Source organism: Leuciscus leuciscus (assembly GCF_965113295.1).
Source record: "Leuciscus leuciscus genome assembly, chromosome: 25".
Classification (NCBI taxonomy): Eukaryota; Metazoa; Chordata; class Actinopteri; order Cypriniformes; family Leuciscidae; genus Leuciscus; species Leuciscus leuciscus.
In genome coordinates, this window is record NC_138724.1 from 19,559,374 (window position 1) to 19,575,588 (window position 16,215).

General features: G+C 35.3%; 1 protein-coding gene across 1 annotated transcript in view; it reads right to left on the reverse strand.

The window, feature by feature from the left end:
• The window catches only part of galnt18a (UDP-N-acetyl-alpha-D-galactosamine:polypeptide N-acetylgalactosaminyltransferase 18a), a 50,796-nt gene that overhangs the window by 12,643 nt on the left and 21,938 nt on the right, over positions 1-16,215 (reverse strand). The window contains exons 2-6 of the mRNA XM_082160056.1: positions 12,662-12,854; positions 12,044-12,210; positions 9,043-9,226; positions 4,639-4,836; positions 3,693-3,807 (exon numbers count right to left, since the gene is read on the reverse strand). Of these exons, the coding sequence (XP_082016182.1) occupies positions 3,693-3,807; positions 4,639-4,836; positions 9,043-9,226; positions 12,044-12,210; positions 12,662-12,854 (857 nt within the window). The remainder of the gene's footprint in view (positions 1-3,692; positions 3,808-4,638; positions 4,837-9,042; positions 9,227-12,043; positions 12,211-12,661; positions 12,855-16,215) is intronic.

Consider the following 16,215-nt stretch of genomic DNA (forward strand, 5'->3'; position numbering starts at 1 on the left):
AAAAACAATACAGAGGCTTTCTAATGCATGACAAGAAGAATATCGAAAAAACCTATTTGAAAGCTCAAACAGACCATTTCATTTGTTATAAGTGAACATATTTCCCTGACATGTAACAGTATAACAGTGCAGTAACCGCCTGTTGTGTCAGTAAAGAAAAACCACAAACCACTGCTGTTTTCCTGGAGTGCTTTCATATACAGTAATAAACATTTGTTCAATGATTTACCCTCAATGAGTGCATGTTATGCAGCTGAAAATGGAGAGTGGCAGCTTATTTGTGTGCGTTGGTTTGATTCCTTGTTTTTTTTCCACCCACTGCACTCATGCAGAGCTTCTAAACCGGGAGCATCTCTCTGTGCTTTGTACATCTCTCTAGTAAATCTTCACTCGGGATTATATAGGCCACATGCCAGCATGCTGCACTTCATTCAGACATTCACACCCAAACACTTGCATTCAGGCCCGGTTTGGTGAAATATGAAGTGCAACATCTGGCTGGGACATATGTCAGGGTCGTTTCAGTGCAGCAAGCTATTTGAACACGTGTTGCCGATATTTAAATGCATCTAATTTGCATCAAACAAAAAGTTGGTTTATCAAGAGTGTATTTTGAATATGATTATTTGTTTTAAAAGGAAGGGGGGTATCACATTTGCTCTGTCTGATCTGCTTGTTTGGCAGGCTTTTAACGCCAAGACTCGTTGGGCGGGATTCAACAGGAAGTGGACAGATGTGTGTTGTTCCTATTTGCCAGGAGAATGATTTATATGCATAATCATTGACAACAATCCCAATGATCCATGACTGAGCCGTCTGTTCTCCCAAAGCATTAAAAAATAATTTCTCACATTTGCATACAATACCTGCTGCAGACGGAGATATTCAGACCGTAATCGCACAGAGGCAAATTTTGAAAGCATGAAATGAGAATCAAACCGGCTTTATATTGTCTGGGAGACATTTAAGACTTGGTCTCTTTCCCATTTTTTTTTTACTAATAGTGACCTAAAACGAAGAAGAAGAAAAAAGAAGCTAAAATGTATATTAAATATTCTAGTTTTATTCTTTTTTTAGACTAAAAATATAATTATTATTTTCAAAAATAATCAAAATCAACACTGGGTTAAAAACTGTACATAACTGATAACATTTATAATAATAATAATAATAATACTATTGTTTAAATAACAACAACAAAAAATTAACACTAGGTGAAAAAAACTTATTTCATGATATAACCTATTCTCTGAAAAAAATATATATTATTAATATAATAATAATAATAATAAAATAAAAAAATAATAAAATCAACACTGGGTTAAAATACTTATTTCATAATATATTTTCCAGGAATTGTTTTAATAATAATAATAATAATAATATTGTTGTTTAAATCATCATCATCATCATCAACAACAACACTGGGTGAAAAACTTATTTCATAATAAATTCTCTGAAAATATATTATATTATTAATACAAAAATGATGATAATGTTTAAATAACAACAACAATGAAAAACTGTATATAACTGAACAAATTTGAAATAATAATAATAATAATAATAATAATCAAAAATAGTCAAATCAACACTGGGTTAAATAGCTTATTTCATCATATATTTTCTGAAAAAGAAATAATAATAATAATAATAATAATAATAATGTTTAAATAATAATCATCATCACTGGGTGAAAATAATTTCACGATATAGAAAAAATTATATTATTAATATAATAATAATAATCATTTATATTTATTTTTTACCTTGTATGTGTTCAACACTCATCTACCTTGACTAAATTAACCACCAATAAACATGTCGCCCAAGGGACATTATTGACAAAGTCATTACTCTTTACCTGGAACAAAACTGACATGCTATGGCAACAGATTGCAAATAAAACTATGCTGACGTCTAACATGATCAAAGACAGTATTCATTCTCCATCACTGATAAACAGAGCCTTTTAGCGAGGGCTAAGAATAGAAGAGCACAGATGAGTTGACCTTTTATTGAGTGTGCACCCTTTCAAAAGCGCAAAATAACTCCCGTCAACACAATGTCAATGAGGGCCAGCAAAACGGGACATTTTCTTGAGTCAGACAGCGCCTCCAGCGTGAGTTTGACTGACAGGGTAAAAAAAAAAGTAACATCTTCATCTTCAGAATCATTGTATTCTTACTCATAAGATTCATATTATTATAATATTTCAAATAACTTTTATTTTAGAAGCAAAAATTTTAATTACCAAAACTTTGTAATTGATTAAATGTATTTGTCTTACAGTTACAACACTGGCAAATTATTTCTTCTTCATTTAAGCATAAAATAAAAACTTTTGAGTTTTATTCTTTAAAAAAATAAATGTACCAATGTTGTAAGAAAAATAGACCATTTCCTAATTTGTAAGTCACTTTGGATAAAAGCATTTTCTAAATTAATAAACGTAAATATATATAGTTTTAAAAATCAAATGCAAGATGCTTCTCAATTCATTTTATCTTGTATTTGATGTATTTAGGCAAGAGGCTTATCAATTAATTTGATCATGTTTTTAGGTATTTTCACTGTAAAACAAGATAAACCAGGGAAAGATTTTTTTGTGGATTGACTTGCATGGATGAATTGTTCACCACAACACTAGAAATGTGAGCTAAGAAAGTAAATATAGTCCATTTTATATTTAAGACTAAAAATATATTATTACAATAATAATTCATTCAGTTTTTAGGTACTTTCGCTATAAAACATGACAAAAATACTGATTTAAATTTATTTTTTGCAGTCCATATAGTATTTGTTGATCTAAATAGACTAAAAACGCAACTGAATGACATTGAAAATTCATCTCAATATCTTTCCTTTTGGGAAAGTCTGCAGGATTGCAACATTTGTGCGATGTTGCATTTGGAGATTCGGAGGCACAAAGGAGCTTAAAAGATGAGAGTGAGGAATTAGGTTGTAGAGACACAGCTGTATGAACAGATGTTAAGAGCCATTATCCGAATCCCGCCGCACACATGGTGCCTACGTCTTCCTGAGACATTTCCATTTCCTCTCTGCTCATTGAGGCCCTTAGTGATGAAACCAGAAAGAAAAAAAAGAAGAAAAAAATTCATAATAGGTGTCTGTGCGTGTAATGGGGGGGTTTGATCCGCTCTGTATTGTGAAGGTGCACCCCGTGTGGAGTGATTGCAACTTTGCTAGGCCAAATCACAGTAAGAGCAAGTGGCTGTGTGTCCGCTGGCGAGCTCCATTCACAGCCTGGGCTTGGATTCTGGCTGCGGAGGCAAATTACAGTGCCGCTGGGCTTGATGGGAGTCGGCAGAGGTCTCAATGGGACTCTGTACATGTGTAATACTGAGAGGTTAGGACCCCGCCAGTTTGGAGCAAAACGTCTGTATGGCAGGTTATCATTAGCAAGCTGCAGAGAGCTCCACTTTAATTGTGTGTGATGATACACACTAGGGCTGCACAATGTCGGAAAAAACATTTCTCACACACACACACACACACACATGTACACAGACACACACCAGAGGCTGCAAACCCCCACATATTCATCTGCCCTCAAAGAACAACCCGTATAAAGCATCTTTTCATCAAATGAAACAGCATTATTCATTGGCATGCGTCTACTTGTCTACTCAAACTCCAGACATCCCGGCAGTCTGAATAGCTCTTACCCTGATCCCCAGCTCCACGTTTTCCCCTCCATAAACTTCCATCCCTTCATCCAGCAGACCAATCTCCTCAAAATACTCCCTATCGACTACAAAGCAACCGATCAGAGCGGGACTCCTGCAGAGAGAGGAAATGCACACGGCAACAATGAACTCAAATGAGTTATGAAAACATATTTTACTACATTAAGGGTATATAGTCATTTGGAATTGGCCATTAAAAGTCACCATTTAACAAAGGAAACAGGTTGTTAAGAGGGCAAGGAGAGTGATTTAAAAAAAATTAGTGCTGTCAAATAGATTAATCGTGATTAATCACATCTAACGTAAAAGTTTGTTTACATTATGTATGTGTATACATATTCAATTTATATATATTGTATATATGTATGTGTGTGGATACTTTAGTCGGAATGTCCGATTCGCTGTCAAATGATTCTTAAGAATTCAGTCAAAACTAAAGTGTTCATGAATCCATGTTAAACTTACTTATGAGTTTGAATCAGACTGACTCAGCAAGTGAATCAGAGCCATTACGGAGTTCACAATTGACTCCTCCACTAAATCATTAGCCAGTTTGTGGTTATGTCTTAATGGAAATGAACCAGGAACCATTACTCTGAAATTTAACGTTATATTTTAGTTTAGGACTTGCATAAGTCTATTTACTGGCTGGTTGTTATAATATTCCAACATGTAATTAAATATATATATTCAAATCTGATAATCTGGTAATCTAACAAGGCATTCAGATTATATTTGACAAAATTTACTGGTTATTGATTAGCTGTAAGGAAACCTAAACAGTAATTCTGTAATTTGTCAAAAAAGGTCCTAAATGATTTTTTTGTTTAAAGGCCTGTCTTAAAACAAGAACTAGTTATAGATAGATCAGAACCTGTCTTTGTAGAACCATTGAGCTGACACTGATTGAATCTTGCTTGAATACCTGATTGGTGCAGTTTGATTCTTCTGTATCCACCAGGATTTGGGAGGGTTTAGATAGCGACACCAAAGCTCCCAGTCGAATCCTTGAGCCGAGAGGGGATATTCTTCGATCTCAAACGTGTCGTATTTGATGTTGTCGAATGATGGCGAGATGACCCGGGTTCTGTCCTCTTTGATTCTGTGAAGGATTGGTTCAGCCCTTAGATCAATAGAAATAGAACATGCTTTAAGTTCAAGGGCAGTAGGTTTTTGCTGGATCTATCTAATTTTGTCTCTTGGAGCTCCGAAATCGTAGAATACAATGTTTAATGAAGCCCCTTTAATGCCACTGCAACTGAAAGGTGATTTCACACTTGATTATTAAAGCTGATTGTAGTTTCCAGAACCCATCGATCTAAAACTTAAAATGTCATTGTCGGAGATAATGGTACTTTAAAAGAACATCTCAAAAGTTGTGAAGACAGGCATTAGCGCTGCATTTGGACTCGGAAAATAGCCTCAGGCAGGCTAAAAGCTGTATAAAACTCTATAAAAACCACATTGAACATCAGAGAAACTTCCAGATGCATCCATGGACTGATGGAACGCAACATGAATTTCGAGCAGGAATAAGCATAAGGATATCATATCCATAAGATACATTTTGGTCGCTATCTAAGCCCTTTAAGAGGGTTTTTTTCGACATGTTTCACTGAGAATAATTAACAGGTATGCGAGTTGACAGCTGTGCCTAGAACAGTAATTGCAGTAGACAGGCACTTCTGCTAATATTCCTGGCCTCACACCCACAGGGAACTCACACCGCACAGGAAGAACAGCATTTCCATCCACATACTGTTGGTCTCCATCTATATTTGAACAGTTACACTGACTTAACGTGATTTGTTAAGCAAGCAATAATTTGAATTCACTCGTATTGGGGGTCAAAAGAGCAATGAGGGTCACAAGTTACAACGCTCTATACAAACAATGATCAAAAACAACATTATGCAGAAGGCCTATTCACACCAAATCTGAATTCTCAGCATGAAAATGCCTGCACGACTAGATTTTAAATTAAACTGCATGTCTATGAATTTCCTTGCAGTAATCTTTTTTTTTTTTGGAGGATAGATTGATTTTCTATTTGTTTGAATGCCAAACAGAGAATGGCATTCTCAGAGAAAACTGTGCAAATAGTTTTGTTGCAAAACTTTATGAATATTTTGTACTTTCATGCTGTTTAGTCATATCAGACTGGGTACAAATAAGCTGTAACTGAAAACTGGACGTGAAAATGAGATTTATTCAGAACCTTTGGACCTCTTTCATGAAACACATGCAAATTGTTCAGTGTAAATTGTTCCTAAAGCCATTGTTACATATATTGCCTTGATCGATTCAATGTGGCAATTTCCATAATAATGGTTTTATGAACAATTTTCACTGATTAGAATTTTGTTTAGCATTTTCTACATTTTTGTTCATAGCCCACATCCTACTAAAACTCTGCCATCATTTGGTATAATAAAAATGAATATGTGCCAACAGTATCATCATTAAAATATTTACATCAAGAAAAATGTGATCATAATATGCTAATTAACAGTGTTTGGTCATGTTTTGGTCTAAATCAGTTTTACTGAACCATTTTGATCAGCAGATAAAACAATATAAGGAAATGTAAATTTAAATACTTTAAAAATCAAATCCTTCAATTCAGTCATACTACTTTATTTCATAAGTGGTGATAAAATTACACCTGATCCGTTAACCAAGACAAAATTGTACGTCAGTGACAGTTGGTGTAAAATTTTAACCAACAACCTGGAGATTTAAATCATTTAAAAAAGTATATATATATATGTATGTGTGTGTGTGTGAGTATGTGAGTATATATATATATATATATATATATATATATATATATATATATATATATATATATATATATATATATATATACAGTGAGGAAAATAAGTATTTGAACACCCTGCTATTTTGCAAGTTCTCCCACTTAGAAATCATGGAGGGGTCTGCAATTGTCATCGTAGGTGCATGTCCACTGTGAGAGACATAATCTAAAAAAAAAATATCCAGAAATCACAATGTATGATTTTTTAACTATTTATTTGTATGATACAGCTGCAAATAAGTATTTGAACACCTGAGAAAATCAATGTTAATATTTGGTACAGTAGCCTTTGTTTGCAATTACAGAGGTCAAACGTTTCCTGTAGTTTTTCACCAGGTTTGCACACACTGCAGGAGGGATTTTGGCCCACTCCTCCATACAGACCTTCTCCAGATCCTTCAGGTTTCTGGGCTGTCGCTGAGAAACACAGAGTTTGAGCTCCCTCCAAAGATTCTCTATTGGGTTTAGGTCTGGAGACTGGCTAGGCCACGCCAGAACCTTGATATGCTTCTTACAGAGCCACTCCTTGGTTATCCTGGCTGTGTGCTTCGGGTCATTGTCATGTTGGAAGACCCAGCCTCGACCCATCTTCAATGCACTAACTGAGGGAAGGAGGTTGTTCCCCAAAATCTTGCAATACATGGCCCCAGTCATCCTCTCCTTAATACAGTGCAGTTGCCCTGTCCCATGTGCAGAAAAACACCCCCAAAGCATGATGCTACCACCCCCATGCTTCACAGTAGGGGTGGTGTTCTTGGGATGGTACTCATCATTCTTCTTCCTCCAAACACGTTTAGTGGAATTATGACCAAAAAGTTCTATTTTGGTCTCATCTGACCACATGACTTTCCCCCATGACTCCTCTGGATCATCCAAATGGTCATTGGCAAACTTAAAGGGATAGTTCACTTTGAAATTAATTTTTGGTATGTTTTAGCTTACCTCAAGGGCATCCAAGATGTAGGTGTCTCTTTTTCCACAGTAGTTTCAATTTTGATGTTTTTAGGTCAAACCGTTCTTGTCTGTCAGTCATATAATATACACAGCCATGTCGAAGTGATCTGATCTGACGTGTACGCAGACTGGTGCATAGATATATACACACTAGATGTCGCCTTGTCTACGGCAGTTCATTGGAACGAATGTCTTTAAGGCGACATCTAGTGTATATATCTATGCACCAGTCTGCGTACACGTCAGATCAGATCACTTCGACATGGCTGTGTATAAGACGTAAAAATGATATAAATACTGTTCGTTTTCTCACACAAACCGCTCGTTTCGTGTCTTAGGCCATCAATGTGTACTTACGATGGGGAATTGTTTAATTTGGACGACGGGGAATTGTTTTAATTTGGACTCTGTGCTTGTGTTTTGAGACAGTGACCATCGACCTGCATTATATGACTGACAGACAAGAACGGTTTGACCTAAAAATATCAAAATTGAAACTACTGCGGAAAAAAAGACACCTACATCTTGGATGCCCTTGAGGTAACCTAAAACATACCAAAAATTAATTTCAAAGTGAACTATCCCTTTAAGACGGGCCTTGACATGTGCTGGTTTAAGCAGGGGAACCTTCCGTGCCATGCATGATTTCAAACCATGACGTCTTAGTGTATTACCAACAGTAACCTTGGAAACGGTGGTCCCAGCTCTTTTCAGGTCATTGACCAGCTCCTCCCGTGTAGTTCTGGGCTGATTTCTCACCTTTCTTAGGATCATTGAGACCCCACGAGGTGAGATCTTGCATGGAGCCCCAGTCCGAGGGAGATTGACAGTCATGTTTAGCTTCTTCCATTTTCTAATGATTGCTCCAACAGTGGACCTTTTTTCACCAAGCTGCTTGGCAATTTCCCCGTAGCCCTTTCCAGCCTTGTGGAGGTGTACAATTTTGTCTCTAGTGTCTTTGGACAGCTCTTTGGTCTTGGCCATGTTAGTAGTTGGATTCTTACTGATTGTATGGGGTGGACAGGTGTCTTTATGCAGCTAACGACCTCAAACAGGTGCATCTAATTTAGGATAATAAATGGAGTGGAGGTGGACATTTTAAAGGCAGACTAACAGGTCTTTGAGGGTCAGAATTCTAGCTGATAGACAGGTGTTCAAATACTTATTTGCAGCTGTATCATACAAATAAATAGTTAAAAAATCATATATTGTGATTTCTGGATTTTTTTTTTTAGATTATGTCTCTCACAGTGGACATGCACCTACGATGACAATTTCAGACCCCTCCATGATTTCCAAGTGAGAGAACTTGCAATATTGGCAGGGTGTTCAAATACTTATTTTCCTCACTGTATATATTTATATATTATTATAATTTTTTTATCTCCAGGTTGTTATATATATATAAAATATTTAACATGTAAATTGTTTATAACTTTTATATTATATGAACTCTCAATCATATTTTGAATACATAAGAAAAAGCAAAAAAAAACTTTTTAGCATTTTCATGCTAAGTTCTGGCAGAAAATAACCTAAAAATCAAGTTTCACTGACCATCCGATGTTGAACTCCACGTGAGCATCAAACAGGGCCACGATGGGGGCAGTCGCAACTCTCCAGCCACTGACCCGAGAGCGAATCAAGCCCTCCTGTTTCTCATGCCGAACCACTTTGATGAAGTCGGGACGCTGCTGGTTGGTCTCATCCACAAACCTCTGCAGGTTTTCCGACAGTTCAGCTTTGAGTCAATGGAAGGGAAAGAGGGATTAGTTGAAAAACCTGCAATATAAACACTCATACCTGCGGTTTACTAAATCACCCTTGTGGCCTCTAAGAAGGTTTCAGTACTCGCGGGAAATGAAGCGGGAAGACCCTAGTGACACCTGCACCTGACTTTATTACATTCTAATCAAAATTCGTTTATATAGACTCCCCCCTCGACCTCTCAGGGAATTACGAACATGTACTGAAGCGCTGCAAACATCAGACACTAATATTTGCCATGGGTCTGTGATATTTGGAGTCTTCACCGCTGTCTGCTGGTGATTACTCCCCTCCCATCTGTCTCCCGTGCTGTTTGTTTTTATTAGAGAGAAAGCCATCATCCTGTCTCACCATGGCAACCAGATGGTGTGACGTGGGGCCACTGCCAATCTGTGAGAGAATGAAATGTCCAAACCTCTGTACCTCACGTTAACCCCCCTGCCCCCTCGCTATACCCCACACACGCAGAGTAAAAGGTCACTGTAGCATTACCACTGTGAAGTCATTATTCTGGAAAAAACAAATACTCTAGAGGTGACTGGGAGCAAATAAAAAGCTTTACTTTCTGATGTGCCTGAGATAAACCCACCTCAGTGGTGTACTTTAGCCCACAACAAAGCAGTTATCTTCAGAAAATAATCATTATTAAGCCAGTATTCTACACCAGGGGTTTTCAAACACTTTAATGCAAAGGAAAAACAAATCATTGATCCCCTTGCTAAAATATAAAAGCATACATATATATATATATATATACACACAGTATAAAAGGGTCTATTATACTGTGTGTGAAAAATAATCAGTTCAATACTACATGTAGATATCGGTTTTATTTTTTGAAATGTTTTAAATACTTAATTGTTATCACTTTTACTAATATAAAAATATATATCTGTAATATAAAATACAATCTGTATAATGTTTTAATAATTCTGTATTAACACCTGGTGTTTTTATATATATATATATATATATATATATATATATATATTTTTTTTTTTCATATTTTAACTTGTATTACATTGACAGTGTATTTTATATTTCATAATGTTACATAATATTAAAATATTGCCAGTAAAATATGAATATTATTAACAATAATTGTTATTAATATCTTTAAAACTTAAAAAAAATATTTTTACTTTTAGGTCACTGTCTCGTATATATTTTATATGATGATTATGCAATATTAAAATATGATCTCTGAAATATTAATTATTATTGACAATTGCCATTTACATTTACGCATTTGGCAGACGCTTTTATTTATTATTATTTATTTTATTAAGTTGACGGCATATATTTTTCCACCACTATTAATGTGAACAGAAAATGATTTGTATAACAAATGTATTTGCTAAAGCAGCTTTACAGAAAATGTGCAAGTAAAATGTAAAAATAGTGAGGAGAAACTCACTATGTATGTCACAATATGTAAGGAGATACATATGTAATACATCATTTTTTCCATAAGGGTAGCTATGCATTTTTATGTATACAAACCCATTTATACTGTATGTGCTTTTATAATGTCCTTGCAGGTTAGTAAAAGCTACTTAAAGCTACACTGTGTAATTTTTTTTGTTGATTCTTAGCAAAAAACACTTAGTTCTTTCAAAAATATATGTGCTCATTAATGTATATTTACTTCTTTCAAGTAATAAAGTATTCTCGTAAGTTTATAATCTGCCATTGAAAGTACATACGGGTGAGGGGTTCGAATGCCGGTCGCCATGTTTCCCCTCCATCTTGAAACTACATTAGCCAAAGAGGGACATACCTGTAAATTCAAGCTTTGCCTTTCGCGCTTTACACTCAGTGACACCGTGACGAATGCGAGGGGGAGATTACTCGCGACTGCCGGCAGATTTGAAAGATTGCTGATGGAGGATCACGCCTATTTTCGAGGACATGTAGCAGAGTCGCCAAGGAAGCGAAAGAGAGAATTAAAACGTCAACGCGACAGGCAAATCAGCAAGACCAAAGTCAATATTGGAGTAACTTTTCCCAGATGGAAAGAGCTCGAGGAGCAAAGATTTTAAAACGGACGCCGAAGTTGCCTGCTTTCCTCTCGAGAGGTAATCCAGCCTATTTGTGTAAATTCAAAGTTTTATAGTTGCTTGTCTAACCATAGCATGGTTGTGCATAACGCCAGAACGACCTCTAGTATAACTTGCGTTACTTTTCCTCATGTCAATGGTGAAAAAGTATTGTTTACCTTGTAACATAAATCTGAGCTGCGACGGATCACAGGTGATAGTTTTAAAGGTGCAATTGAACGAAGTCGAACTGGAAGCCATGTTAATCTTGAAATAATACGGCCACCGTAGGAGTTAAAACGCCCTCGAAATTGAAAGGAACAGAAACTAATATTCACTGGGTAGTCATATACAATTTCACCACAATTTCACCACTAGATGGGGGAAAATATCACACAGTGTAGCTTTAAATATCCTAATCAAACTAAGGCCTTGCTTATTCTAAGCCCTGTCTGTGAAACCAGGCCATAATGTGCAAGTTGGCACACTGCCTTAAATAAAGATTTTACTTGATTAAACTGGTTGCTTCAAGACCAGAACCAAAAAAAGTCTCGCTTCAGACGCCAAAGCTGCTGCCCATAATCCCCTAGTCTTATCATGTTACAGACCTCAGATATCCTTTCCACATGAATCCACATTCATATGCATTATTCATCGTAATCTGTCATACAAGAATCAATCCCCACTGAAGGAGTCCCTGTCTGCCTCTGGCAAATCAAAAAAGCAGCGCTGGGGCAGCAACAGGCCCTCACCGTTGTTGCTGTTGTCATCCACGAGGATTATCTCCTTGAGCAAGTGAGAGGGCGTACGATGGATCACCGAATGAACGGAACGCAGGATGACCGACAGCGCCTCATTCATAAAGATGAAGATGATGCTGACTTGGGGTAGACTGGAGGGGTATGAGATGTTTCTGCACCTGCAGGAGGAAAAAAACAAACATAAATAGAGGATCACACACCTGGAAGAGAAGTCTTTCCATGATTAAATATCTTATTTTTCTCCATACAAATTTACGTTACAATTTATATACATACTGTTTCATATAATTTTCTGTATGCATATGCATTTATTCTTGGCTTATCAGTCAATTGTCTATGACAACCGCCTGATATAAAATATATAAAATAAAATTATAAACTATTTTATTGTTTAACTTTCGATTGGGTTTTATTGACCAGACTGTGACCATTTATTTAATTTTTAAAAAGGTCTGATGATTTATGAGAAAATTTGCATATCTTCACTTCTTCTAAGTGATTTCTTTGTTTTGTTCACCATGACCGAAATGATACAGAAAAATCAATGTTTGCAAAAGAACAAAGGGTGAGTGCATATACAGTATATGCTAATAAGAGTGATTCATTCACCCGTCTGGCCTGAGGTCTGGGATGGCTCTGTCTAGAGAAAGCCTGTCGCTGAGGTAGCCGTTGTAACCGTAGTACTGGAACTTCTTCAGGGCCACCTTGCGGCTCTCTGGGCCGAGGTCATGACCCCAGCGTGCAAAAAGAGAGTCTGAGAGGGACATGTCGGCGGTGTCGTCTGCATCTTTTAAAGGTTTCTCTAGAAATTCAGACAAAAATAAGTGTTAGCAGTGTAAGCCCAAAGGCTTCTGGGTAAGGGAGGTCAACACCCACTCACAAAGTCTTTAACATTAACTCATGTTTACTCATGCTGAGTTTGTAAAATCAAATAATGTACAAATTGCAAATAATTCATAAACTACAATAACAATAATTTATTTAAAAAAACAATAATATTATTAATTTTCAACATTTTATGTTTTAATATTTGAATAATTTTATTATTAGAATTAGTATTAGTATTATTATTGCTCTAGCTGGTAAATAATAATTAAAATATTTACAAAGAATAAGTATTATTATTATTATTCAAACATATTTAAATATTTTTTTACATAACTATTTAAATTATTATTATTTTATTATTATTCAATAACAACAGTAATAATAATAATATTATAAATTATAATAACAACCGAAATAGTATTAATAATAATTGACATATTCAATAATAATAATAAATATGATTAATATTAATAAATATTATTAATATTAATGCATACATATTAACAATGCTATAAAAAATACATTCTAATATAATTAAACATATTACACACACACAAATCAATCAATCAATCATTTATTTATAAAGCACATTTAAAAACAATCAAAGTTGAACAAAGTGTTGTACAATGAATGAATGAATAAATGAATAAATAAATGAATCAATAAATGAATCAATAAATGAATAAATAAATGAATAAATAACTAGTATGAGGAACACAATGAAAAAAATACCATGTTTTTTTAAAACATGATACTATAAGGTAACATCATGTGTTTTTACTATGTACCATGGTAAATCCATATTTTTTGGACATGTGACAATATCATACCTGGGAGTACTATATACAATGGCATAATTTAATACTATGGTATTATGGTACGATAACACCATGGTACGATAACACCATAGTACTTCACAATGGAAGACAGCCAGTTGCAGTTTGGAAACTATTGCCACGAAAAATTATGATTCCATTACTTCTGTAACTCCCATTCATCAACTTGGAGATCCCATCAAGGTCTTGAGGAAATCTAATTCTTCTTGCAGAAACTCTCCATCAAGCTGCATAGACAGCAAATATCTACCTTCCACTACATCAAATTCAAAAACTAAGAAAATATGACAGGTTGTAGTGCTGAGTACGCAGACAGAACAGAGGGAAAGAGCCCTGGCGATGCTCAAAGAATGATGAAAGGCCAATGGAGGTAATTAAGGAATGCTAATTAACAGCAGAGGTTATTTAATTACAGCCACTGCAAAGAGCTGGTCTGGTGAGAATCATTCATCTTTGCCACTGCAGACACTGACAGTTTGAAACCAACTTCACAGCAGAAGACACTGCTTTCACAAACTATAAACGCCTTTTAAGGGGCTGTCGTGTAAATATTTAATTTTAGGCTGCCATTCCTTTACATTTACATCCAAAATCATAAATAATAATCATTTTAAAAAAGAAATCTTTGATGGTAATCTTTACACTTTTTATTTCTAGCTTACTTTGTGACCATTATCTTTTTTTTCAATTATTTCCAAACAGCATCAGCGATCTCAACATAGGACTGTGGCTCGAATGAGTAAAATAGAAGGCTAGGCATTCGCCTCGAGAGTCACTTTTACAGTAAAATAGAGCTTAGCCTCGTTCCAGAGCTATTCAGCATAGTAGCCTACATTCAAATAGAGCCAACAAAAAACAGGCCACAACGTTTTACTGGCTGGGAATCAAGCTGCAAGATGAATAACAGTATTTATGGTCCAAAAAGCCTCCATTATTGTGTTTAGAAGTTCAGTTCACCATGTTATTCAGGTAGTCTCAACATGACCACACTGATATGCAGAGTAAATACTCTAAATAGGTGTCCTCTGTCGTTGCGCTCAAAATTACTTTAGATTCAGACGATAATCAAAGCAGTTTCAATGACACTGTTGTTTTGTATCATGCTAAGAAAAGAAGAGAGAGTCAAACAGAGACTGAACTGCAGAACCTGACAGATCAGTGGGAGTAGGTTGAAAAAAAAGGATATTTTCTTCATATGATGTGAACAAAAGGAAGAATACTTTAAAGTTTGCTTATATAGTACCTACTGTGATATTCATTTTAGCCTTGTCTTTTGGACAGCAGTAGGTATATGGAAATCACACTGATAATAATTAAATTACATACAGAAATGCTAAGCAACAAGCCAACTAAAGTTAGGGACCAAACATGCTAAAATTAACTTAGCCATTAATTTTCTTTAAAGAGGTGGTATTTTGCGCTTTTCACAAGATGTCAAATAATTATTTGATGTCCCCAGAGTGTGTATGTGAAGTTTTAGCTCAAAATACCCCACAGATATTTGTATATAGCATGTTAAAGTTGTCACTTTTTGAGGGTGAGCAAAAGGCACCATTTTGTGTCTGTTCCATGCAAATGAGCTGATGCTCCCGGCACAGGGGGCGGAGCTTCAATAGCTTGTGTCCTTTTACCTCACACAGACATGCACTGAAAATTTCAAAAACTTTTAGCCTTTTATGTTCAAACTGGAGTCAGAAAGATGGAGAGACTCAAGAAGAAGTGACAACATGTAGACAACATTTCTGAATGGTTAGTTGATGAATTTATGTAGCTTATGTGTAGTTATCTTCTAGTCATTGGTTAGCATATTCTGTCTTGATAATCTATAAATCACGTTCCCGGGGGCGGGGTTTATGTACATTTTAAGGTTAGTGATGTCACTAACCCGGGAGGAAGTCCCTACCAGCCATTTGTTGTAGTCCTTAAAAAAAACGATTTCTTTAAAAGAAAATATCTCCCTTTGCTTTGATCTTTGAGCGTTGTAACTTTGCAGATGTTGTTTATGCTCAAACAGCAACATTACACACTAACTCAAGTTAGAAAAGTGAAATCATATTCAACCACCCCTTTAAATCATCACCCTTTCTGACATTTTGTTCTTATTTTTGTTTGGAATAAATACAGGTTAAAAATGTATACTTGTGACAATCAAATGTTATGGATATGTTCCAACTGGGCTAATAAACTATTCTATATTATATCACAATAGCTCCTATAACCCAACAGACAAAAGCCCCAGTTGTCTTTATATTATTATCATCATCATCAAATAAATACGCATTTTTTCATCATCATAAACTTTGCACACAGAAATACAATAATATAAAACATATCAAATAAATATATAATACATAAAATAATTATAAAACAAAAACAATCCTTCTAATTAACATAACTTTACAACCTCCTGCAGAAACACCCACAAAAAAATAATAATGCAATAACCATTTTCAAACTACTTTGTCAAAGCAGTATGAAATAAATTGCTAATAAAAATAT